General features: G+C 41.4%; 1 protein-coding gene across 1 annotated transcript in view; it reads left to right on the plus strand.

Annotated features, from left to right (window-relative positions):
• Positions 1-957: 957 nt before the first annotated feature.
• The window catches only part of CELF4 (CUGBP Elav-like family member 4), a 56,332-nt gene continuing 29,564 nt past the window's right edge, over positions 958-27,725 (plus strand). Inside the window, exons 1-6 of the mRNA XM_072599334.1 lie at positions 958-1,177; positions 1,689-1,768; positions 12,097-12,240; positions 16,117-16,264; positions 17,492-17,641; positions 24,797-24,862. Coding sequence (XP_072455435.1) covers positions 1,072-1,177; positions 1,689-1,768; positions 12,097-12,240; positions 16,117-16,264; positions 17,492-17,641; positions 24,797-24,862 — 694 coding nt within the window. The 5' untranslated portion in view covers positions 958-1,071. The remainder of the gene's footprint in view (positions 1,178-1,688; positions 1,769-12,096; positions 12,241-16,116; positions 16,265-17,491; positions 17,642-24,796; positions 24,863-27,725) is intronic.

Raw genomic sequence — 27,725 nt, forward strand, 5'->3', positions numbered from 1 at the left:
AAGGCAATTCTGAACAGGGTTTGTCAGGAGAGCAGGTAAAGGAACAAACACCTTGTCTGCATTTTTCTATCATGTCATTTTGAACTGGCCTCAAGTCAGTGGATCTAATATGATGGATGGATGGGAGAGGAGAAGCAACATCAGGTGCTTAGACATATGTGTGTGCAAGGAGTGAGTGCTACCTGCAGGGAACAGTTCCCAGTGTAAGAAAGGTGTGTGCCTCTGAGTTCTTTGTATACCCATATGTTGATCTGTGCCCCTGTTTGACTGTTGGTGTATATATGTTGGGGTGTATGCCCTGAGTATATGCTCTTTATGTCTTTTGGAGCACATTTGTAGACCTATGTATATGGGGGCACATTTTTTGCATGTTTTTGCATATGTTGTACGGGTATTTGCAGGTAAGTGTGCATGAGTGCATTTGTATATGCTTGTGAGTATGTGTTTATACAGGTAGAATAAAGCCTTCTCTGCTCTGAAGGCTATGTTTGATCACTGTATCAGGAATCAAACTACACTGGACCTGGGTTTCCTGGGGAAAATGTAATTCTATTCCATGTGGGAGGGTGGTGAACATGCCTGCACACTAATCTGGACATGTCTGTGCATGTACACATGCATGCTTGAGTGCATACATGTATGTATGTATGTGTGTGTGTGAGAGAGAGAGAAAGGTATGTAAAAATGTGTGTTTGAAGGTCTATCTTTTATTATCATGTTTGAAATGAGGGAATGCTAATCCTTTTGAAAAGCAGTGTGGCAGAAGTGAAGGCAATGGTGTGGTAGGGTGCATTGAGCCAGGAGTGGTGGGTGAGGAAAGGAGAATCTGGAACCTTTAACCTTGTAGCACTTTTCCCGTGGTGTGATCTAAGTTCATCCATCTGCTTTTTCATGAAGTTTCATAGCCTTCTCCACAGGTGGAGGTGTGAGGTGGTCTGAGACTGAGAATCTCAAGCATCACACCTTCTGCCTCCTAAGTCAGTTCCCCTCAGTCCTCTTAGGGCTCCCCAGTTGGAACCCCGGTAAGCATCTCCTAATTTTGTTCCAGAAGACAGAAAACTCTTTGTTGGCATGCTCAACAAGCAACAATCTGAGGATGACGTCCGCCGGCTCTTTGAGGCCTTCGGAAACATTGAGGAATGCACAATCCTCCGGGGGCCAGATGGCAACAGCAAAGGTAGGAGACGGGCCAATCTGATGAGGGAGATGTGGCCCCCACCTTTAGGGGTTTCTGCTGTGCAGAGAGAGAGATGGAACACATCTGGAAAACCACAGGCAGAATCCACTGCTGCCAGACTGAGCTGGGGGGACTGTGTGGTGAAGGGTTTTCCCTGTTGAAGCTATGGGTGGAAATAGGTGAGGGAGGCTTCCTGAAGGATGAGAGAGAACAGATTTTAGAAGAGGGAAATGCCTTTGTCCAAGCTACCAAGTGGCAGAGCGGAGTTAATGGGTCTGGAGCTGACATCAGTTAGAGCCTCTGCACCCTCTGCCTCTGCCTCCATTCTGTCTCTATCTCTCCCTATCTGCTTCTTTCTCCCTCAGTGTCTCTTTTCCTGTCACTGTAGCTCTCTCTGTATGTATCTCCCGGTGCCCTCTTCTGCTCCATATCCTCAGGGTCAGGGTCAGGATTTGGGTTGAATGGGGTCCAGAATTCCATTTTCTCACCAGATCATTATCCCCCCACACAGGGTGTGCCTTTGTGAAATACTCCTCCCATGCTGAGGCCCAAGCTGCCATTAATGCCCTGCACGGCAGCCAGACCATGCCGGTGAGTGAAGATCCTCAGGTTAGGGTGAAGGGGAGGGTACCCTGGAAGCTAAGAACACCTGGTCCCCAAACACATGGCTTTCCAGGGATCAAGAATCCTATCTGTCCCTTGAATGCCAAGAATTAAAGTTTATTCTGTGTTAATTCTCTGCTGGGCACTAGTCATGATTGGGGGTCTTTGAGTTTGGAAAGGCTGTATGTAAGGAATAAAGTAATGGGGATGGGGACACAGTATGGTGTACATTAAGTGGGTGGGACAGAAGCTAAGTACTCATGATTATTAAGATGGAGAACTTATCATGAATGAACAACTAATGGGGGATAAGTGCTGGGGATGGGGGCTTGGGACTGGGATAAAAAAAGCCAGATGTAGGGGCTGTGTCCACAATGATGTACAGGTCTTGCTCATAGGATCCTAGAATTTAGTGCTAGAAAGAACCACAGAGAAAATCTAGGCCAGGAGTAAAATTCTTTACCCCAGATCAAAGAGGAAGCAAGTGTCGGAGTCAAGATTTAAACAAAGATCTTTTTTTTCTTTTCTTTTTTTCATGAACCAGGCTTTCTGCACAGTTTTTTATGTCCTATGTTGTCATAATCTCCTTTCTCTAAATGTCACTGAGTCCTAGAACTAGAAGGGACCTCAGAGATCATTTATGTAGTCCAACCTTTTCAGTTTATAGATAAGGAAATGAGGCCCAGATGGGGGAATTAGCCTTCCTGAAGTGGCATGGGTAGCCAGCCTGTAGCACGATGCCAGAAACACAATAAGCACTTAATAAATGCCTATTGACTGACTGAATAGTATTCCAGTTCAGCATTTTGTACTATTGTTTGTTGTCTCCATTCCCCAGGATGCCTCAGTTCTGAATTGGTTACCTGGTCCATCTGGGGTGGGGTGGGGGGAAGGAGGAGGATTCTCTCCCCTGAGATTTCCAGTAGTTGTTTTTCTCCACCCACTTCTTGCACATGGGTCACTTTCTACTCCTTCTCATTGGAAAATACAATTTACAGCTCCGACCTTACCCTGGTGTCTCTGAAATACACGTGTCTCTTTTCTTTTTTAGTATATTTGTGAGAATTTTCATTATTCGACGTTGTAGGGAAAATAAGGATTAAAATAAAATCAATTGAAGATGTTTTATATATTTTTAAAAAAACCATTATGGTATAGATGTTCTTGGTCTTCATGGAAATGCCCATTGGTTTGGGCTTATTGGTTCTTAGTCTTTTTAACTGACCCATTCCTTAGGGGCGCGAAGAGCCATTCTTATCCAAGGCTTCCTTTACTATCTGATATTCCATTGGGCCCATAGGATTTGCCTACATCTCAGAGGGTCTCCAGACACTTTAAGAATCCCCTCACCTGAAGGCATTTCCTCACAGGTGGGGTTTTCAGCGTTAGGGATGGAGATCCAAGGGCCAGGGATAGGGACAGAGTAAGGGAATAAAGGACTGAGTTTTTTGTAGGGGAGGCTGAATACTGATGATGAGGCCTGAGTACCAAAAACCAAGATAAAGACCTCAATGTCCAGAATGGAGATTATACATTAAGGAGAAATGCAAAGGATAGAGACAGGGGCCAGGTGTGAAGAATTCAGGGAAAAGGTTAAGAACAGAAGCTAAGGATTTTGGTAGGGGCTTCCAGTCAGGGATCAGGTCTCTATGTGAGGAATAAAACTAAGGATTAAAAATATGGGCTAAGGGTCAGGATGGGTGTTCAATGTTAGATATAGGGACTTAGAATGGGGGCTCCTTCTTTGAGGGGAGATAAGAAGTTAGTTAAGGCTTTAAAAAAAGGGCAAAAAGCAATCAGGTCTATCTCCTCAACACTATACAAGGTACAATTTGGTGGTTTTTGTATCTCACAGGCCTAACACAGAGTCTGACAGTTAGTAGGTTATTGGAGAAGTAGATTGAAACTCAGTACTTGGAAACTTAAAGACTTTCTGAATGGGAATCAATGGAACAGCTTGAATTTCTCAAGTATTATCTTTTTGATTAAAAAAAAAAAAAGAAAATAGCTATTTTTTTTTTAAAAAGTACAGAAAAACCAAAGGTGACTTTAGGTGTATGAGTGTCTGGTATATTGTACGTTGGGTAATTTTGTGCATGGTTATTTGATTGCATGGTTCTATTATATTGTGTGTACATGCACACAGAGAGGTGAGAGTCAAACAGCTACTAATTTGACCTCTCAAGAAAGACCTGCACCTGCCTCTCCTAGCCTCCATCAATACCATAAGCTCAAGCTCTCCCAGGGAAGAAGCCATTTTTTACCCTGATCTCCTCCATCCAGGCAGGGAAAAGGGGCAGGTGCTTGGGTAAAAAAAATTAAACAGACAAAAAGTAACACTGGGGCAGGATCTTGTTTAGGATGCACTTGTATGAGGGAGACTCACAAGTTTCTAGAAACACTTCTCAGAGGCTAATGGAACATCCTATTTAATCTGCCCAGTTCTGTCCCTTGTTATTTGGGCAAGTCATTTAACCTTTATGAAGCTCAGCTTTTATATCTATAAAATGGGGATAATGAAACCAGTGCTTCCTAGTTCACAGTGTTGTAGTGAGGATTCAATGAAATACTGGATGTGAATACTCTGGGAAATTCCATAAAAGTTCTATAAAAATCACATTGAAATCAGCATTGGAAGAGAGCTTAAAGGGTGTAAAGTTTAACCTGTACCTGACCCAGAATCTGCACCTTACACAACCCCTAACTAAGGGGTCATCCAGCCTGTGTTTGGAGACTTCTAATGAAAAGAGAATCAGTCCTGCTTTTGGACAACCCTGATTGTTAGGAACATTTTCAAGGAAGGTAAGGAAGATTAGGATGGTATCTTGAGCCTAAATCTGTCCCTCTACAAGTTCTATCTATTGCTCCTAATTTTGATAAGGGAAAAAACCTTAGAATTGGAGAAGCCTTAGAGGCCTCTAGTTTCAACTCCCAGCCCAAGTTAAACCCTTTATCATCTCCACAAATGAGGAAATTGAGCTTCAGTGAGGTAAAATAACTTGCCAAAGGTCACACAGGTTAATAAGTACAAGAGTCAGAATTCCTACCCTGCTCTAATTCCTAATTCATCTTCCTTCCCACTATACATGGTACCAGCTGTACTCTAGTACTCTAAGAATTCTCTATTGCTGATATACAGACATAGACATGGATATAGATGAGGGCATACATAAACGTAGATATAGACAGACATAGACATAGATGTAGGCATAGATATAGACATAGATACAGACATAGGCACAAACATGAAATAATGGGCCTGTTTTAACCCCATCCCACCCCCACTCCCATAGATATTCATTTTTATGGAAATGCATATGAGATATAACCAGACCTTTGATTACATGAGCATAAGAACTCCCAAAGGAACTTACTCTACCAACACAGAATAACACCTTCTCTACAAGTCTTAGGGACTTGCCCAAAGTACTGAGAGGTTAATTACCATATCCACTGTCACATAACCCGTACAGGTCAAAGGCAAGACTTGAACCCAAGTCTTCCTCTAATTGAGTCCAGCTAGATATCCATTGTGTCACAATGTCTCTTAGATAGGTAAATATCAACAGTAAATAAATAGACAGAAAATAGGTAAAACAACTAGTGTTTATTTCTAAGTTCAAAGTTAATATACATACATACGTGGATGTGGATGTGGAAGTGGATGTGGATGTGGATGTAAAAACTTGACACTAAGAAATAAACCCAAGCTTACTTGTGGTTTGGGATTTGTAAGAGAAACATAAAGTTAAGTAGAATCCAGGTGTCTAGATGTCCTTTCTACTATGTCATAACAGCTTATCTCCATGCAGGTGAATCAATCAGTGAGCTAGCATTTAAGTGCCTCCTCTATACCAGGCACTTGTACTAGGCCCTGGGGATTTAACAAAGACAAAGAATAATACAGTCTCTCCTCTCATAGAGCCAGGACTTGTTGGCCATAAGTCAGCCAAAGAGATTCCCCAAGTGTATGTCCACATACAGCAGAGGAGCTGGGGAGAGAAGGCAGGGGTTAATGGAGGGATGGGAGAGGAAGGGGAGCATTAAAGGGGTAAGGGGAGTACAGACAGAATCAAGACCAAATCAGGGAAATCAGAAGACAGACCAAAAGGAGAGTCCACTTGATGTAAAAAGCCCACAACAAACATTTTTTAATATTCAGTCCATTCATCCTTCCACTCAACAAACATGTATTAAACACCATCTGTACATGGAGCTCTGTGCCAGGTTATTGGGGATACAAAATTTAGATAAGATCCATTCTCTGCCCTTGTGAAACTTATACTCCACTAAAGGAAGCTTAGTTAGTTGAGAAATCTAGAATAAGTGTTAACATTTTTTATGCCATTCTGGTGAAGTCTATGGACCCCTTCTCAGAACAATGCTTTTAAATGCATAAAACATAAAAGACTACAAAGGAAACCAATTACGTGGGAATATAGTTATCAAAATACTAAAATAAAAGTTCATGAATCTTAGGTTAAGAACCCCTAGTTAGAGGCAGTGTGGTATAGGGGATGGGCTGCTGGACTCAGAGTCAAGAAGATCTAACTTCACATCCTACCTCAGACACTTAATAGCTGTGTGACCCTATACAAGTTAATCAGCCTCTCTGGGACTCAGTTTTCTCATCTGAGAAAGGGGAGGGAGGAACTGGATTTGATGGCCTCTACAAGCCCTTCCAGCCCTAATGCTTTGATCCTATGATCTGTATGTGACTTATAAACTAAGATGTTTGGGGCTTACCCCACCCTCTAACAGTGTTATTTCACTTTCTCATTCTCCTAATGGGAGATCCATAAATAGCACCAGAGAGCACCTCTGGCAACGGGACTTGGGCATGACTCAGAGAATCACAGACTCACAGATTAAGAGCTAGAAGAGACCTTAGAAGTTATTTAGGCCAACACTTTCATTTCACGGGTTAGGAAACTGAGCCTCCTATTTTCCCTCACTCTTGTTCCCATCTTTGCCTTTAATTCCTCTCCCTGAAAAGTGGCTTGACTAAGAGATTTGTGATCCACAAATTGAGAGAGATACATGAGGGCAAGAGCCACTCAGGAAACAACAGAAAAAGACAAAACAAAAAGCTTTTGACATGTTTCCTAGGGTTCCTTACCTTGAGATTTCTCTTCCCCTCCAGCCCCCAGGACTCCAGAATTACCTGGGACTATTCCCTTAGGTCTAAGACAAATTAGCTTTGTTTGCCTGTTGTAAAGAGCTTCACCAAGTACCTAATAAAATGCACAGAAACTGATGGTTCCCTTGTTCTATTCTCAATGTGCTCTCTCATAGTTCCATTGGGTTTAAAAAGGAGCCGTTCCCCCCATTCCTATTTACTATCTGAATCCAGTCCCACATCATATACATCTCACATTTTAGAGCATTTTAAAGTTTATGAAGCATTTTGCTCACAACATCACATCCCTTCAAAATAGGAAGTACAAGATTCCTTTGCCCAGGTTACAGGTGAGTAAACTGAGGCCTTGAGAGATTAAATGACTTGTTCATAATTACAAAGCTAGCTAGTTGTTAGGACTAGAGTGAACCTATGATCTGGTAAAAGCCTCTCTTCTCTCCTTCTCTTCCTACTGTATTCAGGTCTAGTGTCAGCACCCATCCCTCTGGCCATTAGCCAGTAATCTCTTTCAACCAGGCTTACTCATGACCTTTTCCAGTCAGGGTCAACCAATACTAAACTATCCTCAACAGCTAACATTTATCTCTGGCTTTAAAGTTTACAAAGCACTTTGCCTACATTAAGTCATTTGATCCTCAACCAACCCTAGGAGGAAGGTACTATTATTATCCCCATTTTACAGATTAAGAAACCAAGGATGAGAGAGATTAAGGGACTTGCCCAGAGGTCACAGAGCTGTCACAGTCACAGAGTGACTGAAGCAAGATTGGAAATTAGGTCTTCCTATCTTCAAGTCTACCTTATCCACTATGCCTTCCCATTTCAAAATCCCTAGCCCAATACTGGACGTTCCATTGTCCAGTGTCCTATCATAAGGGGTGCTGCTAAGTCTCCTATTAGTAATAGAGCTGAGATGATGGACATATCATGAGACCAGTGGATGGAATGCCCCCACCTTATCCAGTCTAGAGTGCCAGATCTGACAAGCACCTAGGTAGCTTTTTGACAGTTCATCCTTAACATTTAACATCCCCCAATCTTTACTAACGCCTTACAATACAACAATCCCATCAAATGCTGCTTACAAGTTACATTTTCATCATAGGCAACGGTTTTGCCCGGGCAAGATGTTGTTCTTAGCCCGGTACGTTGGCTTTTTAATGTTTGAAAATTGGAACTGACCTGAGCAACTTTGATAGCTCTGCTGCTCAGTGATTCTAAGATCCAGTGCCTGGGGCAGGGTCAGAAATGGATATTTACCAACAATTGGCATCGGCAAAAATATTTTGGACCTTGTACTGGCCCCAAGGAAAATAATGATGCCATCTTATGTTAAAGCTGGAAAAGACCTTAGAGGTCATTGCCCTCTTCATTTCCCAGAGGAAGAAACAGAGGCATAGGAAAAAGTGACTTTCCATGTCTCCCCACTGTGGTTTTACAATACCAGTAACGCTTTAAGCAGTTTCTACCCAAAGTAGAGATAATGTGGTAGTAGAAGCCCAGTTGTGGAATCAGAAAGACCTGGATGAAAGTCCTGCTTCTGACCCATACTAACTATGTCACTCTGCACAAGTCACTGAAACTCTCAAGGACCCCAGGCAATGATAAATTAGAGAAGTTGACAATGAACATTGGTGGAGGGAGTTTCCATATAGGGAGCTCCTCAACCTAAAGATATCACAGGTCTGGAGAGAAGAAGAAAAAACAAAACAAAACAAAAAGAAAGTTCTATGTAAATCTTTGTCTTTAAATTTAAGAGATTATTTTTTTATTGGGGGGGCAGGAAGAGAAAGGATGTAGTTGATAACTCACATTCTTTCCACACGTAGTTTGCACACAATCACTTTCTTCAAAATAATCACTTCACTCATAAGTGCCAGAGTTAAGATCTAAACCTAGTCTCCTGACTCTTCTTTTCACTGTACCTAGAAGCTTCTGCCATTTTTTCAAGAGTTGAAGGTCAGATTTCCCACTCAGTTCACAAGGAGTTGGACTTTAGAAAGACTTTATTTCAAGGCCACAGACAGGTCAGGAAAATTAGTTTTTACCAACAAGGCCCCAGAGTTGGGGACTGGGAAAAGAAGAGGGCTCACACCATCCACTCCCATTCATTTTCTTCTGTTTGCTGGGTAAAGGAGGAAGACAACCAGGCTAGTGTAACAGAAGGGCCCAAGTGAACATAATCCATATGACACACTCACAGTGCACTTGCATACACACACATATATGCACATGCACATACAGATGCACACACACACACACACACACACACACTGCCAGGAAAGTAGGGAGAACAGGATACTTCAGGAATTAGAGATAGAAGAGAATGCTGCTCAGTCTTATGTGTTCCCTTCCTCTAATCCAATGGGGCATTGTGCTCATCTTGAAGGGAATGTCACCATGGTTTTTAAGGGAGTCATAGAATAGGAAGAGAAATGAGTTATTTGGCCCAGTGTACTCATTTAAATTGTACCAGTCAAGCTTGTTTCCAATTTTCTTTCCCTAAAGAGGGCTGCTTCATGAGCATCGACATATATGTGCACAAACACTTCATACATAGATGCACATGTGTACACACACACACACACACACACATTCCCACACAACTACAAACAAGTCCTAAGAGTAGGATTCTTCATAAGGGCTTGGAAGAAGGAAAATCTGTCTATAGGAAAGGCCTTGACCTTGCAGAGCAAGAAGGAGGAAGGACTGAGGCTGAGTGAAATGGGGAGTTAGGGAAGAATTTCAGTATTAAGAAATAGAAGAGGAGAAGAGGAAAGGGTGGAGGTATGGTTGAGCTAGAGGCAGGGAAGGTAGAAGGTAGGGTGAAGGCAAGACAAAGAAGAGGCTTGTCAAGGAAGAAAGGCCTGAGGGAAAGAGAGGGAGCAAGTCCAAATGAGTCTTCCTCTACCTTAAAATGGTTTAGGCCCTGAACAGGAGATCCCAGCCCAGTCAGTTCCCCTACAGTAGTGCTGGGCTCCACTCATTGTGGTTAATGATCCAGAGTGTGTCCATGCTACAGACTCATTAGGCCCACACCCAGTAATCACTAGCAGGAATTGTGTATATTAGGTAACTCAATGGTCAAAGAGCCATAATTATGAGCAGGATCTGGGAGGATCAATGACTCTCCCACCTCCAAAATCCATCCATTTGCCAAGAATGAAAACAACTAGAAACTGGAAGGGGGGCAAGGAAAGGCAGATGATGACATAATTCCCCTAATTTGGAATTTCATATCACAAGAAATCCTTCTTTCATACCCCCTACCATAGCTAGACTCTCCAGCCCATCCTCCAGTACAAATCTAGGGATCATCATGATTACAATCTATGCAGAGAGGCAGGATGTTGTAATGAAAAGAGTGGTAGATTTGTATTCCAAAGACCTGAGTTCAATTCCTATATCCACTACTTACTAAGCTGGGTGACCTTGCCCAAGTCATTGTCCTCAGTTTCCCAATCTGTAAAATGAAGGGCTTGGCCATTGGTGATTTCCAAGGGACTCTTCCAATTAACTAAAGTCTATGATCCTACCTCAGGCATAGCTTCTTCTACTTTCCAAATTATTTCATGTCATTTTTAAATTTGATCCCAATAAGTCTCCTGGGAGATTTTACAGGTGGGACAATTAAGGGCTAGAGATGTTAAATGATTTGGGCAAGATCATTTAACAAGTTACTAATGTGTGAAATTTTATATTACATAAGGGGATAGAATGTTGGGCCGCGAATCAAGAAGACTCATCTTTCTGAGACCAAATTTGGTCTCATACACTTGTTAGTTGTATGACCCTGGGTAAGTCACTTAACCCTGTCTGCCTCAGTTTCCTCATCTGTGAAATGACCTGGAGAAGGAAACAGCAAACCACTTCAGTATCTTTGCCAAGAAAGCTCCAAACGGGGTCATAAAGAATCAGACAAACTGAAAAATTATTGAACAACAAAAACAAATTATATAATTACTATTCCATAGATATACGTGTTTATATGTAAATTATGTATATATACATATATATGGACATATATGTGTGTGATATGGAGGAAGGGGTAGATAGAGAGATGGAGCAAAGACACAGAAAGAAATTCAATTTACTGAGTACAAGGTGCTTTGCTACTCCGGACTAAAACTCAGGGCTCCTGATTTCTGGTATAGGACTCAGTCCAGCATCTTTCAGTAAGCTTCCTCATTCTCTGTTGCCCTGGGTGGGGCTGAAAAGTACTGAGCAGTAATTTGGGAGCAGGGAAAGGGAAGGAAAAAAGAGTGGCCAGTCAGATGAGTAAATGCTTAGATGAGCTCTGAATATATAGCGGGAGCATCCTGGACTCTCATCACCTTATTCCTTCACTCTGGCTCCAGAGAGATCCTGGCATCACTGGCATTCATTTTAGCCAGATCATATTATTTTAAATAATGAAGCCTCTCCCAAGTGTCTGTCCCTGTTGGATTTTGCATTAGTGGGGTTGTAGACTACAGCCCTGAACTCTCTTCTTCTCCACACTTCCTCTTATCCCACCAATGCTACTATTGTGCTCACAGAAAACACAATGGTGTCTTTTATCGTTTTAATATCAACTTGATATTAGCCTAAGTCAGCCTGGGTAGTATGGTGGAAATACCACTGGATTTGGAATTAGGAGACTAAAGTTTGAATCCTGCCTCAGATACTTATTAGCTGTGTGACTCGGGAAAGTCATTTACACTCTCTGGACTTCACTTTACTCATCTGTAAAATGGGATGATAGGATTAGGGAACCTCTAAGACCTCTTCTCCCTCTAACAGTCTATGAATCAGGATAACCAAATGTACCATTGGAATTGCTCTAAAATTAGAGGGGGCTGGGTTGTTGGGGAATTTTGATGCTACAGTTGATCCATTCTTGTTCGATCTGAACCATGTTTCCTCTGTCCAGATAATAGGAAAGATATCATAGTTTGACACAAGACATTCTCTAGGATTAAATAAGAATTTCCCCAACACAACTCATCTCAACCCAGTCACCAGAAAAGAAGGGAAAGGAGATGTTTAGAATCAGGGGCATAATCCATGTCACGGAGGGAGATGCTCATGCCTGGGGGAAGGAGACAGGAAGGGAGGGAAGGAAAAAGGGAGGAAGGGAGGAGGGAGGCCCCAGTTGGAATCTGTCTCACACTCTCTCCTCCTTCACCCACTTCAGGGAGCTTCATCCAGCCTGGTCGTCAAGTTTGCAGACACGGACAAGGAGCGCACAATGAGGCGGATGCAGCAAATGGCAGGCCAGATGGGCATGTTCAACCCCATGGCCATCCAGTTCGGGGCATATGGAGCCTATGCACAGGCAGTAAGTGTAGAAATGGCTCAGGGGCAGGAGAGGTGACAGCCAGGGTAGTAGTGGATAGGGGGAGTTACTAGGAGCTATCCTGCGCCCCCATGTCTAATTCTCTGGAGAAGAACCAGAGGGAAGAGGAGAAACAAGGGCCCTAACTTCAGGAAGCCCCTGCTCTGTTACTGGAATTGAAAGAGTTCATGATGGAGAAAGCCCTAGACTGATGGGAAAGATAGAGCTCCTGGTCCAGTGAGCTTCCAGTACTATTTTTTGGGGGGGGAGGGGTAAGGGAGTAAGGGGGAAGAAGACTGTCTTTGGAGAGTCCCTGGTTTGTCTGGGCAAACAAGAAAGTCACTCTCACTCTCAGGGAATCAAACAGGTAAAACAGTGCAAATAACTACAATGCAAACAGATTAATTAATTGAAGCTTTGAGAGATTGCCTAAAGAGGTGATTCAAGTGTTGTGGGGTTAATCAGGGCAAGACTCTTTAAGGAGGGACATTTAATCCAGTGATTCAATATAACATTTATTACGTCTACCAAGTGAGAAAGTATTTTGGTAGCTGCTGGGGATACATAGAGAAAAGACAAACAAACCAAGACAATCCCTGACCTGCCTTCAAGAAGCTTACATTCTTCTAGGAGCAACCATGCTGAAGAGGAAGAACATGGATTGGGGGAAAGTGGGGGGAGAGAATAATCCACACTGGGGAAGACATTTTTCCAGAATTCCATTCTCATGAGAATTACAACTTTGCCCAGAATGGTATACTAATTACCTCAGTTGGAAGAATGTATTAGGGAATCTAATGAGAAAGAAAACTGGAGAACCTGGAGGCTAGGTAGGTATATATAGATGGTGGGTGTCAAGGAAAACCTGTGGGCAGAAACCTCATGAGGTTGGCAAGGCAGAGATTATTATCCCTATTTTACAGATGGGGAAACTGAAACTCAGAAAGATTTTTAGGATCATTGTGTTCATCCTTCATTTCTGAAGAGGACCATGACATCAGAGAAATGATCACATGACTTGCACTTGACTTTATTTTGAGTAAGGGAGGGCTGTACATGGTCACCAGCCTCACTTACTCCTCCTGAGCCATCTGGATCCAGTGACCAGATATTCATCAAGATGACTAAAAAAAAATTTTGTTTTTTTTAGGATCATAGATTTAGGTTTGGAAGAGACCTCAGAGGCCATTGAATCCAACTCTCTCATTTTACAATTGAGGAAACTGAGGTCCCAAAGGAGATTAAGTGACTTGCCCAAAGTCCCATGGCTAGAAAATGGTGAAGTAGGACTAGAACTCAGGACAAGAAAGAAAAATTATCAGCCACTCCCAACAACCCCTTTTTATATCCTCTTCCTTTCTTGATATTAATGTTCCCTCTTATGTACCCAGGACCTCTCTCATTCTCTACCTAATCCCCTTCTAAACTCATTCACACCCAGGTACTGATGACTGATAAAACTAGGCATGTGACAGCCCCTTTTCCCATACTCCCATCCTAGGAAAATTCGTATTTTAATGAGTGGCAGTATCTTAACTCAAAGGAACACAGATATAACAGTGGAATATCAGGCCCCATGACAGACTGTGAAGAAAACGTTTCTAGTTTCTTGGCCACCCTCTTATAACAGATAGTCAAATGTCTCCTCTGCTAATCAATAATAGAGACAGGTCAACTAGAAGGGTTGGGAGGGAGGAAGTCGATCAAATGGGGAAACATAGTTTTCTTGTTGTTGTTAATTAGAATGAGAAAAGTCAGCGTTAATTATTTCATTGTCCTTATGGCCAATTTTACTCAGGGTCTCTAGATTCTATTACCCTGCAGACATATAAAGAATTCCTTCTAACACTATCATGCCTCCAGAGAGGTCTTCTAGTATCCTGCAAAGTTTACGAGGCTTAGAGGAAAGAGAGACTTGGGTTCTGGTACCACTTCTGACATTGAATAGCTTGTACCACCCTGGACAAATCATTTAATCTCCCTAAGTCTTAGTTTCCTCATCTGTGAAAATGGGGATAGTACTTTATAATGTCATAGAAATGTGAATAGCTATTATTATGTCAGATCCTAATTATAACCCAATAATTCACAATATTGGAATATTGAGGAATAGAGCTGAAATTATCCAGGAGGGGAAAAATAGCTGTGTGACATAGCTCATCTTGTTACTAGATGACCTCAGTTTTCATGTCACTGAGAATATAGAGACCAAAGGAGCCTTTGAGACCACCTATTCTACCTTCTCATTTTACAGATGGGGAAACTGAGACTCAGAATGGTCACAGTGAGGGTTACAGTCAGGAAACAGAAGATAGGCTATGAGACCTAATGTTCTTTCTAATGGACCATGCAACTGTGAACTAGAGATCAGAAGTACAGAGCTTTTTCGGATCAAAAAATCAAACCCCTAGGTCCTAGTCTTGCCAGCTTTCTTTAGTTTTCTCATGGGTTCTACCTTTTCCCTCATCTTCCTCAGAATGGGTAAGTCTCATTGTAAGTCTCATTGACTGTGAGGATACAAAGTGCACACAGAGCATCCAATAAGTAAAATTCATGTACTCAGTTGGCTAGTCATGGGACTGGGGTGATCTTACCACAGTACAAACTTAAAGTAGTAAACAGCCTGCTGGCACAACCTATTGTCACCACATTCTCCCTTTGGCTTTAATATCTGAAATCATGATTCTTTGGGTTAATCAATCTGATAGTCAACAAACATTTATTAAGCACCTATTATGTGCCAGGCACTATGCTAACTAAGCACCTAACTTCTGCTTTCTAGTCCTTGAGTGAAACACTGCCTTGGTCACTAGGGAGCTGTGAAATTTTGGACAAGTCATTTCCCTTTTCTGAGCCTCAGTTTCCTCATCTGTAAAATTAAGGAGCTGAACTAGATTTCTAAAGTTCCTTCCAACTTCTAACATTCTATGATTCTTTGAGACTGACCTTAGGCACTAGTCACTGGATGTGTAAAATTTCCTTCTTGCTGTGTTGCTCTCTCTCTCCCCCTTTCCCTCTCTCTGTCCACTCTCTCCTCCCCTCCTTCTCTCCCTCTCTGTCTCTTTCTGTGCATGTGTCTCTGTCTCTCTGTCTCTATCTCTGTCTGTCTCTGTGTATGTGTGTGTATGTATGGGGTGTGGGTGTGGGTGTGTATGTGTCTCTGTCTCTCTGGCCTGTTAGAAAACCTTCTTAAGCCTGTTCCCTTTTCTATATCTAGACTGAAATATACTAGGCATTCCTCTTCCTTTTTATATTGTTCCTGTGTATCTTTGTTGATAATCCAACATGCTTATCTCTCTCCTCTAGCCTGCCCTTACTTTCCCCAAAGTATCCCCAAAGATATTCCTAACATCATTTGCCCAAACAATAGCCCACTGCTCTGCCAGCCTGGGATATGCCCCTTCTTCCCTCTCCCCCACCCGTCCTATTCCCATGTACCTCATCTCATCCCATGTGCAAGAATCCATATCTGCACTTTTTAGGATATCCCCATTTCCTAGGACTATAATTTTTAAAACATAAAAAACCCCTCAATTTATAATTTAATAGAGATAATTCTGTTCTGTTTCATCCCCCCACCCAAACTTCAATCAGTGTAGTTGGAGGGGAATGATTTCCTCTAATTTCATTTTGAAAGGATGGCAAATAGTCTTTCTCAAGATGTGACCTATAGGATCTCAATTTCTACCATGCCCTACCACCCACCCAGGCATTTGTGGAGAGCAAAAACTATGTTTCCCAAGAAGTTGTTAGGGCCAGAGAGAACTGTGATACCCAGGGATGAGGGGCTATATTAAGGGGAGTCATGATCCCCCAAAATGGTGGGGGCAGCCCCACCTGGGAGCGCGTGATATTTTTTCCCCGTTCCCTTTGCCCCAGCTGATGCAGCAGCAGGCGGCCATCATGGCATCCGTAGCACAGGGAGGCTACCTGAACCCCATGGCAGCCTTCGCCGCAGCCCAGATGCAGCAGATGGCAGCACTCAACATGAACGGCCTCGCGGCCGCCCCCATGACCCCAACCTCAGGTAAGTTGCTCCACTTTGGAGGTCCCATGGAAGGGGAGTGAGGAGCAGTGTCAGAAAAGGCATGAGGGTCTTTCTGCTCATCAGAGGTGACTAAACATTGGCTTAGGACAGCTCACCAGGAGAAAATAGTGCTGCTTCATGGGACTGGCTCCTCTACGGGCCAATGTAGAGACAGGAAGGCTATTTTAAGCGGCAGACCCTGAACTGTGATTAAAAGGAGGTAAGGGACGAGTATTATTATTGCCTCTGATTGTTTAGATAGACAAGTAGATAAATTACACCATCTCTGTCCCCATCATCATCATTGTTATAGCTCTGTCATTGCGCTACCCTCATTACAAACACATTGCCATCACTATTGTCATCAGAATCAGTGTGAACATCATCACCATCTCCACCATCATCATTATCATCACAGTTATCACCATGCACATTCACCATCCCTACCATCCTCATCACTAACATCACTGTCATTACTATCAGTACCATTTCTATCATCCCCATTATTGCCTTCACCATCATCATTCTTATCATGATGACTATCAAACATCACTATCACCACTATCTGATCTGGGTCTGACCTATAGATCATTCCTGTGGGATAAAACAAACCATGGAGGGAATGGGCATGTCCATAGTTAGTTTCTGTATTGACTTCTCAAAGGCTGTCTACCTGAATAGTGAGAGCTCCATCAAGGGAGATGCAGAACAGCATTCAAAGAGACCCAGGTCCTTACTGAGCACCTAATATTCTCCCAACCTTGTGCTAAACCATATTGTGATACAGAGGAGAAAACATGCAGACAAGCTTCACAGCCATTCACCAACAATGCCAGTCTGTGTATGGCCACATATCATACTCTATTCAGATCTTAAGTGTTGTAGGAACTCAGTGAAAGGGAGGTCAGTGGGCTTAGTTACTCAGGAAGAAGACTTCCTGGAGGAAAGGGAACTCAATTTGAAAGTTGAAGAATGGGTATGATCTGGATAGAGGAATTCGAAGGGCATTTCAGGTGTATGGGGGGATGGGGGAGGGAGGAATATCACAAGCAAAAGCTCAGAGGTTGGCCTGAGCCCGGCATGTTGAGGGGACAAAGAGATCATCAGACTGAATCTTTCCTCAGAAAGAGGAAGGCCAGTGAGGAAAGGTATTATACAAAGCCTGGGATCCTTCACCGTTGCTGTGCCTGTGTTTCTCTTTTTTTTCTCCTTCCCGCTATTCCCTAGGTGGTAGTACCCCTCCGGGCATCACTGCACCAGCTGTGCCTAGCATCCCATCCCCCATCGGGGTGAACGGATTCACTGGCCTTCCCCCACAAGCTAATGGGCAGCCTGCAGCTGAAGCCGTGTTTGCCAATGGAATCCACCCCTACCCAGGTAAGGTGGCTCCCTGAACCTTTATTCCCACAACTTGAACTTCCCTAATCCCCTGCCCCCATACTATATACCTTCCTTCTCAGTCACATAGGAATAGACATAGCACAAAGAACTGACACAGACAGGATGTCAGACAGCACACACAGCTGAACTCATGCTCACATTTATGGTTTCTTTATTCACTAAAAGGCCCATGTAGAGGTCCTTCCTTTCAGCTTGGGGGACATCCTAAGTCACTAAAGATCGTAAGGCAGGCAAAGAATGAAAACCTTTCTTCTGTTGACCTTATCAAAACATGACAGGATTGAAAATAAAGGATTTTAGGAAAGTAAATAGGAAGACTACATCAAGAAAAATGTAGGTGAACAAGATAACAAAGGCCTAGAATTTTTAGTTCATTGAGTCCTGCCCGCCAGATGTGACCATTCCTCCCCTATTTACTATCACCTTTAAGCATCTGTCCTTAACCTCATCATCCCATTCTTAACCCTTAAGGGAGAAGTGCCTTCAGCCACATACCTGTCAGGTACAGTACACATCATTAATAGTAAAGGTTTTGACTTGAGATCCTTAGGAGATCCCTGCCATCTCTTTCTAAGGATCTCTTAGAGATTATCCCGTACACAACCTGGTGTGAGGGGTGAGAGAAACCTAGATTTAGATTACAACTAGAAGAAATACTTCTAAAATTCCTTATTCCAACCCCTACCCCAAAGCAAAGGTCTGATCTGCAATATCCTCCACCAGTAGTCTTTCAGTCTGTTTAAAACTTCCAGCAATGGGGAGCTTTTTGCCCAAAACAGCCTTTTCCACTTTGGCCCAATCTGAATTGAATATTAATATTTTTTCCTCATGTTGAGCTGAAATCTGCCTCTCTAGAAATTTTGCCCTTCGGGGCTGAATTGAACAAGTGTAACCTTTATTTCATATAACAGCCCCCTAAATACTTCAAGATCCCTATCACATACACCCCACTACCACCACATCCTCTACTTCATAATAAATAATTGCTTGGTAAATACTTGTTTCATATGGTTCCTAATCACACTTATCATCTTTTATTGGAGTCACTCCAGACTATGAATTTTTCTTTAAAATGTGGCTTCCAGAACTTCTGCCAGAATGATCGGTCCAACTAGGGCCTGGTACTTTGGGTCCATCACCTTTCTTGCTTAAGATGCAAGAATTATAATTCTATGAAATCAACCTAAGAGATAAGGAACTTTGGTTACCATGTTACATTTTCACATTGAGTTTGCAATTTACTAACACTAACAGTCATAGGACTACAGATTTCAAGGTCAAATGAGACAATACTTGTAAAATGTTTAATACATTGCCTGGCACACAGTAGATGTGGTATAAATGCTTATTCCCTCCTTTCTCTTCAAGCTAAAGACACTATAGAGATACTTATATATAGGTAGAACTAATCCAAACTTCTCAATTTACAAATAAGATTTTTTTCCACATAAATTGCTTCCTAGCCATGCTTTTCCCTGCCTGGACACACTCAACTAATTTTCACACCCAAGTATCAGACTTACATTTATCCCTATTAAATTCCATCTTTACAGCTTCAGTCCAATGAGATGTTTTTTTAAATCCCAGTTCTATCATCCAGCACTTGCTAATCCTTTAAACTTTGCATGAACTGCAAATTTAATAAGCATGCCATCTATTTTTTTCTTTCATCCCAGTAAAAACATCAAGCAAAACAGTGCTAAAGACAGAGCCTTGAGGCACCCTACTAGAGACCTCTTCCAGGCTGATATATTAATCAATGCCATCTGGCTCCTTTCATTCTGCCAGTTCTGACCTCACCTAAATTTAATTTATTTTGTATCTTCCCACCTTGTCTCTGAAGATATGAGAAATGTCATCAAATCCCATGCTGAAATCAATGAAATTCATAGGAACATATCATAGACCTAGGTCTCAATCTATGGATATAAAAGGGAATTTGAAGGTTAACTAAATCATTCCTCTGACATTATCTAGCAATTAAAAAAAATAAAAGGAAATGAGTTTGGTCTATTGCTTGGTTCTCAATGAACCCATGATATAGAAGATCACTGCCTTCTTTTCTAAGAGCTCACAAACTATACCTTCAAATCCATTTTAGAATCTTGCTAGGAATCAAACTAGGTGGTGCAGTAGATAGAGCACTGGGCCTAAAGTCAGGAAGACCTGAGTTCAAATCTAGCCTCAGACACTTATTAGCTGAGTGACCCTGAGCAAATCGTTTAACCCTGTTTGCCTCAGTTTCCTCATCTGTAAAATGAGGTGGAAAAGGAAATGGCAAATCACTCTAGTACCTTTACCAAGAAAACCCCAAATGGGGTCATGAAGAGTCAGATATTACTGGAACAACAACAAGAAATGAAAGTCAAATTCATCAGCTTATCCTTTAAAGTATTGACATTCTAGGAAGTCTGTTATCCTAGAAAGAACACTAGATTAAGAATCAGAAGAAACATGAGTTCAAAACTTCCTCTTGAATCTCCCAATTGCATTCCATAATATCTCATCTCCTCTTCTACATAATCTATTCTTCTTAAACAAGGTATGGCCTTCAAGTCAATTTCATCCCACCAAATTACACTGATTCTAATGAAGGGCATTAGAGAGTCATAGCAATGACATCCCTGGCAGCAACATCTGAGAACATAAATGAGGAAGAAAAAAACACATAATAGGAGAAAAGCAATTCCTTCACACATTGCGTGGAGGCTAAAAGGGATACAGTGCTTGGCTTTAAGCCTTTATGACCCTCTGACAGTTTCTTGGGGTAGCAGTTACTTCTCTTAGAGCTAGTCAAGGAAACCTTACCTTCAGCTCTAATGGCTTTCACTTTTCAGTCCTGTCCTGATCTCTGAAGCCCTAACCAAAGTACTGAACCTCCTGCACCTTCCTAAGTCCTGAGTTAACTTCATTATCCTCTCTCTAATGCTATCCTCCCAGCTGTCATTGCTATTACACATTTTCTATTACACATATTCTAGGCCATGACTTGTTTTCTAGGGTTTGGTTTATAAAGGAAAAGAGAATATACATATCCATAAATCATATACCAGTATAAGATAATTAAAAATGCATATAAAAGAAATCTACCTAATCTCAGACTAGGAAGACCTAAATTTCCTAAGTCATCCTATACAACGTTTTCCTAAGCTCAGTCTGGTCACCCTTGATTCAGTCTTAGCTAAGAGTGGCCACTGGATCTGCAGCTCATATTGCCTCTAATAAGAATAGTATTTTCTCTTCAAAATACAAGTGACACTTAGGGATTTCTTCCTCCCCTTTGGGCTTTCTGGACCACCAATCTACTTGATCCATTCTTCTAATACCAGGTGTATTCTCACCCAATCAGGATGCTTCCTGTTGATATGGAGGACTTAATGCACTCTTCCCAGAGTACTACATACTCACTTAGCTAACTAGATACATAACTTCAACTGATTCACCAAAGGACCAAAAAAAAAGTAACATAAGCAGATAAATAAATAAAACAAATAAATAAGCAGAACAATCCCCTATCATCTTATAATCAGAATTCAACCTGAAATGCAGATCACCCCAGAAATTCACAAGACAACTACATCATTTCCATATGAGCTCAATGACTTTAGACTTGCATGATATAATGAAGAGCAAAATGAGTAGAACCAAGACAGTATTATATACAGTAACAGCAATATTGTAACAACAACTTTAAGCAAACGTATCATTTTGTCTCTCCTGTGCCCTTGGAAACACTAGTCTAGTGGGTGGAGAGGAGCCACAAGCCCTGCCCTTGGGTTCTTTCAGTCTGATGAGGACAGAACACAAATGCAAGATTCAGTTAATAAGCAACTATAGATTAATTGGATATAAAGAGACAACCCAGGACTGAAGGAATGATCATTCTTTCCCAGTGTTAATCAGGAAAATATGTCCTGGAGTATAAGATTCTGGTCCATAAAGAGAGAACTCTGAATAGTCAGTGTGCTCAATGTGTGATTGTTCTTAGCACTGACAAGACTGTTCAGAACCTAGGACAGCTCAGTGAGGACTTCTGATACCCAGGAGGAAAACTGGAAGTTCATTCCTGGCCCATTTCTTCCATACTAGATACAGATTCATTACAGGTAAAACTAAATAGTGTCTGGAAACATCTCTACTTTCCATTCAGTATCACAGAAAAGAGAGGGTCTGAATTAAAAGAGTTCATTGATTGGTGGAAGTAGCACAGCATAGAGGAAAGGGAACTGGGCCTGAAGTCCCAGGCCTGGTTCTGACACTTAGTAACTACATGACTTTAGGCAAGTCACTTTATCTCTGTGGCTCAGTTTTTTCATCTCTAAAAAGGGAAGTTTAACTAGATAAGCTTTAAAGTGCTTTCCAAGTCTAACATCCTGTGAATCTATAAATTTATCTATGCTCTTCTCCACTCTGTTTAGAATAAAAATATTAAATGAATAACCTTTAATGTCTGAATAACTTTTAAAAAATGCTTTCACTTTCATTGTCTCATTTGATTCTCACACATAATTCTGATAAATAGGTAGATGTCATTGTGTCCATTTCCCAGGTGAAGAGGAATGATGAGGGCACTTTAATAGGGGAAACAGTATAAAAAAATCTTTAAGTACTAAATGAGCATGGTCTATGTGGAGAATACTATACATGCTACCCTGTCTAGAGAGGAAAGTGAAGAAGAAGTTAGAGTAGAAGAGTGAGGAACAGAGGTCAGACACAGAGAGAAGGATCAAAGAAGCTCAGAATCTCTTGGGAACACCAAATTTGCATCCAGACTCATTCTGCTTCTCATCCCTCCTCCCTACCTCCAAATGTGAACTCCACTGCCACTTCCAAAAAGAGGCAGAGAAATCTCAGGATCTGATTTAAGGTGATGAGTATGTTGAATGTCTGGTTCTGATTCAAGTCCCAAGAAGCTTTTTTCTTTCTGTAATTGCTTCAGGCAAAGTGCTTTGAAGAGGCACAGGATGACCTTATTTTTGTCATCCACATATGTGTATACACAAATGCATACACACATACAGTCATCTACCTCTCAGTTTACTTACTCAAAAGCCCAGTTCCAGCTACATTTGGATGGTTTCTCTTCCTTTTCTGCTCTGGCAGACTACCCCTTTGTATCTCCTCTATCCAGAATGGCATATCCATTTCCCCACCCCTTTTTGACTTCTGTGAGCTACTTCATTATAATTTGGAAATGTTCCTTTCCCACATTTGTAGCAATCTGCCATGTTCTATAAACCATTCCCTGTTAGAGCAGGAGGGTGAAGGGAGAGAAAGAGAGAAGAAAAAAATGGGAAGGGGGGGTGGAGGAATCCAGCAAAAAGAATTGGTTATCTTTAAATGTGATGTTTAGAGCCATCAAAATAAATGAGATCCTTCAAGTTCTCCAAGCTTCAGGCTTTTTTCTCTAATGGATTATTAAATATATAGTATAGAAGAATTTGGAAGAGAAAGCAGTATATGTATAATCTATATTTAATTGCTTACAGCCTCAGGAAAGGAGAGGTAAAGGAGAAAGGGGGAAAATTTGGAACCCAAAATTTTTTAATGGAAGTTAAAAATTGTTTTTACATGTCATTTGAAAAAAATAAGATATACAAATTTTTTTAAAAATTTTTTAAAGAAAAGAAAGCAGTGATTACTAGGAACCAACATAGGTTCATTTAGGAACAAAACCTGACAAACTAATCCAATTTTCTTTCTTGATAATAATGCTCAGTTGATCAATCAGGGAACCCTCACAGATACAGTGTATATTGATTCAGTAAATAATTGGATAAAGCCATAACTTGTGATTACATGGAGAGATATGAGCAGAATTCATAGTTGGTTTGAATCTTGTACTCAAAGAGTGTTAATAAATATATTAATGTCATTCTGGAAAGAAATATCTTATGACTCTGTCCCGGCATCTTTATTCTTATAGTGTTCAACATTTTAAACAATAACTTGGATGAAGGCATAGAATTAAATTTGTAGGTGACCCAAATTTTGGGAAAAAAATAACTAATTTGATGGATGAAATTTGCTAAAATCCCTAAAATCTCAAAAGGTTAGAAAGGTATACTAAAAGAAACAAAATTAAACCTAAATGTGAAGTCCTACATTTAGGTTTAAAACATTAATTGGAAAACTGTATTTAACAGAGACTCATGTTTTCACATAAAATCCTTTTTTCTGTTCTACTTTAAATACAGAAATGTTCTTTTTTGGAATGTTTGTTAAATTTAGAACAAAAAAAGGAAAGAAAGAAAATTAATTGCAAAAGAACGGATGAGGAAATCTTAGTAATTGGGTGGGGTGGAGAACCAAGGGTATTTAGCTGACTACAAGGCAACTGGTGGCACAAAGGGTAGAGTACTGGGCCTGGCAACAGGAAGACTTGGGTTCAAATCTGAACTTAGACACTTTCAAGCTGTGTGACTCCTAGCAAGTCATGTAATCTCTGCTTCATTTTCCTCATCTATAAAATTGGATGATAATAATAATTTACCTCCCAGGGTTATCATGAGGGTAAAATGAGATAATATTTGTAAAGTACTTAGCAGAGTGTCTGACACACAGTAGATGCTTAATAAATATTTAAATATGTATAACATTATACTATAAAATGTATTAAAATATAATATATTATGAACATAGACACACATACACATGCCAAAAGTATCTGCCTCATAAGGCTATCAGATGAGTATCAGATGAGAGAGTGTATGTGAAACTGCTTTTCAAATTGTTAAGTCCTATACAAATGTGAATACTATCTAAATTATTGAAAAGCTAATGTGATCTTAGATTGAATTAATGAAGTATGGTCAGGCCCCAATTGTATTGAACCTATTGTATTGAATTCCAGATGGCACATTTTAAGAGGGATATTGATAAGTAGAACAAATCCAGAAGAGGACATGGAAATATAGTATCACCATCAAACACAGAGTCATGGAAGCCATCAGCTACTCTCATTTTCAATTGGGGCAAGTCTGTGGAAGGAGGAAAAAGTGTTTTAAAAAAAGATTCTGAAACAATATAGTATCTGGGGAAACTAGGAGAGAGACTAGGAGGATGCGGGAGGATTCAGGGGCCATATGGGAGTTACTGACTTCTGTTCTTTTTTTTTGCTGTCTCCCCCAGCACAGAGCCCCACGGCGGCTGACCCCCTGCAGCAGGCCTACGCAGGAGTGCAGCAGTATGCAGGTCGTTAGTATTGATGCTTTCTCCCAATAGCACTTTCCATAAGTCCCTCTTTCTATCCCTTAATCTTTCCCTCATTGTTTTCCCATCAACGTTAAGTATAGAGACCACCCCAGCAGCCCTTGCACTGATTCAAGTTCTGAGAGGAGGGATGGGGATGGCAGAGTATTTCCAGGATGAGAACTGGAGAGAAGGGGCTCTGTTTAGAGACAAAGGATTGAAACTTTGCTATTCCCTAACTTCCTCCTCCCCAGGAGTGACCAACTCTGAACTCTAGTTTGGGTGAGGGAATGCCATTCAATCCAACAGAGTGACTCAACCTCACTACATACCCAGCCTGACAGACAAAAGAAAAGAGGCACATGCAATTCATCCCCTTGGAAAGTTTAGAGCATAGTCAGGGAAATGAAACACACATATCAAATACAGAACAACACAGGAGAGTGTCTGGTCAAGTGTGAAATTGTGGAATTGTGAGATTCAGTCCCAAAGTGCTGAGAAGGAACATTAGAAAAAGATGATATCAGTGTGAGTGGCAACATTCACAGAAAGTTTCATGGAGGAGGTAGGACTGAAAACCAGACATTGCAGGATAGACAGTATTTGGACATGAATATGTAGAAGGAGAGAGGAAAGAAATGAAAAGTAGGGAGGGGAAGGGAAAAGAAGGGAAGGGATAGGGAGAGAAGGAAAGGAAGGGAAAGGAAGGGAAAGGAAAGGGAAGGGAAGGAAAGGGAAGGGAAGGAAAGGAAAGGAAAGGAAAGGAAAGGAAAGGAAAGGAAAGGAAAGGAAAGGAAAGGAAAGGAAAGGAAAGGAAAGGAAAGGAAAGGAAAGGAAAGGAAAGGGAAAGGAAGGGAAGGGAAGGGAAGGGAAGGGAAGGGAAGGGAAGGGAAGGGAAGGGAAGGAAAGGAAAGGGAAGGGAAGGGAAGGACAGGAAAGGAAAGGAAAGGAAAGGAAAGGAAAGGAAAGGAAAGGAAAGGAAAGGAAAGGAAAGGAAAGGAAAGGAAAGGAAAGGAAAGGAGTAGAGAGGGGAAAAGCGGAAAAATAAAGAGGGAAAAAGGGAAAGAGGAAAGAAAAGAAGGAAGGAGAGCAAGAAGAGGGAAGGAAGCAGAGTATATGTTGGGAACTGTAGGAAAGACAACTGATGATGCAGGGAGTTTACAGCATAGTTGGGGAGACTAGATTCACACATATAACATTTAGGAAACAATAGAGAAGAGTATGTGGTTCAAACAGTGCTGGAGGAGACCAGAGTGAACCCAAGTAAAAGAAAGAACTCTCTCAGAGCCCTCTCCATCCCCTCTCACCAGAACTTGCCATCCCCCAACTCCTACTCAGAGTCCAGGCTGTCCCTAGCTGCCTTGGGCTGATGGAGAAGGACATAGCCTAACTTAAATCCTTTGATGACCACTAACTCTTCCATACCTGTCCTTCACTCCCTTGAGCAGGGACCACTTCAGCTCATTTCTCCCTTTAGGCTGGGCACAGTCAATTCTGGATTATCTGCCCTAGCAGACTGAAACAGCAGCACAAATAATCCAAAATAGTACATGATGAAAAAGTGCAGCAACCATCAGATATTCCAAAACAGTGGCTAATATAAAAGAATGGATAAGTTCAAACAAATTCTTCTCCAAAAGTCTTAATTTATTGGTTCTGAAATTTTTGTAAGCAACCAAAGATTTTCCATCCTAATGCCATCTAGTTCAAAGTAATAAAACACACACATACATGCCCATGTACATGCATGTGTACACACAGAGTTCGCTTCTGCTTAACAAGTTCATGTTAATGAACAGACAGATTCTTAGGGGGCAAGATGTGATAATTAAGTCATAGAGAAGAAAGGAAAGAGTATTGATATTTGAGTTATCTAGACTGGGGGAATGAGTAACTCATTAAGACCCCATGTAACTAACAACTCATATTGATATAGTCCTTTAAGTGAATGGGAAAAGCATTTATTAAGTGTTCCCTGCTAAGTGTTGGGGTTACAAGTATTAGCAAGAGTTTACATTCCAATGAGAGACACAACACTCCCAAAGAAGAGGTGTCCAGAGAGGGAGAATAGTAGCAATAGAGCTGATTTGCTCCTACTTTGGGATTTAACGCTGGAGGTGGTGAGAGAAGAGTAGAAAGGCATCCAGGAAGTTGCGGAGGTTGTAGAGGAGATGGCAGGAGAAGGAATGAAGGGAGACATGCCTGAGACTCTCTTGAAACAGTGGTCTGAGAGAGGCAGCAGGGGCCCCACGGTGTAAACTTTGATTATAATGCACACACTACATTAGTGTTCACCATGAACCCTGCGCAGAGAAACAGTAGGTAAATATCTGCAATATGTGATATGAGTAGCAGGAGTCCTACTGTGCAAAGCATCTCCTCCAGTTGCCTACCATATCCTCTTCCACCCCCATTATAGTTCCTTCCCCTTGGGATAGGCATTGTCCCCCGCCAGGGTCCACTTTTTAAATGAAATCTTGCCCTGGCAGGGGAAAGCACATTCAGTCCCCAAAAGTTTTCACATACTTCTCCACCTAATATGGGAAGGTGATGGTGGTATAGAGAGAATAAGGAAAGAGAAACCACAGGAGCAAGGGATCAAAACAAACTTTGTTGATTTGACTACCCCTGTTAATGCCAGTGGTCCTTGCTAAAATGTTCCCTTTCTCCTACCTTAGCTAACTTAACATGAAGATGGAGACAGAGAAAGAGGAAGTCAGAAAACAAAAAGATCAAGGGAGAATTACACTAGAGAGGATAATGGGAGACAGAAAAGTCAGAGGAAAAGGAAGGACAGGAGAGAGAAGAGGAAGGGAGAGAGGAAGGGGAGGAGGGAGAAAAAGGAAGAAGAAAAGGAGGGAGAGAGTTC

This window comes from Notamacropus eugenii, chromosome 4 (assembly GCF_028372415.1).
Source record: "Notamacropus eugenii isolate mMacEug1 chromosome 4, mMacEug1.pri_v2, whole genome shotgun sequence".
Classification (NCBI taxonomy): Eukaryota; Metazoa; Chordata; class Mammalia; order Diprotodontia; family Macropodidae; genus Notamacropus; species Notamacropus eugenii.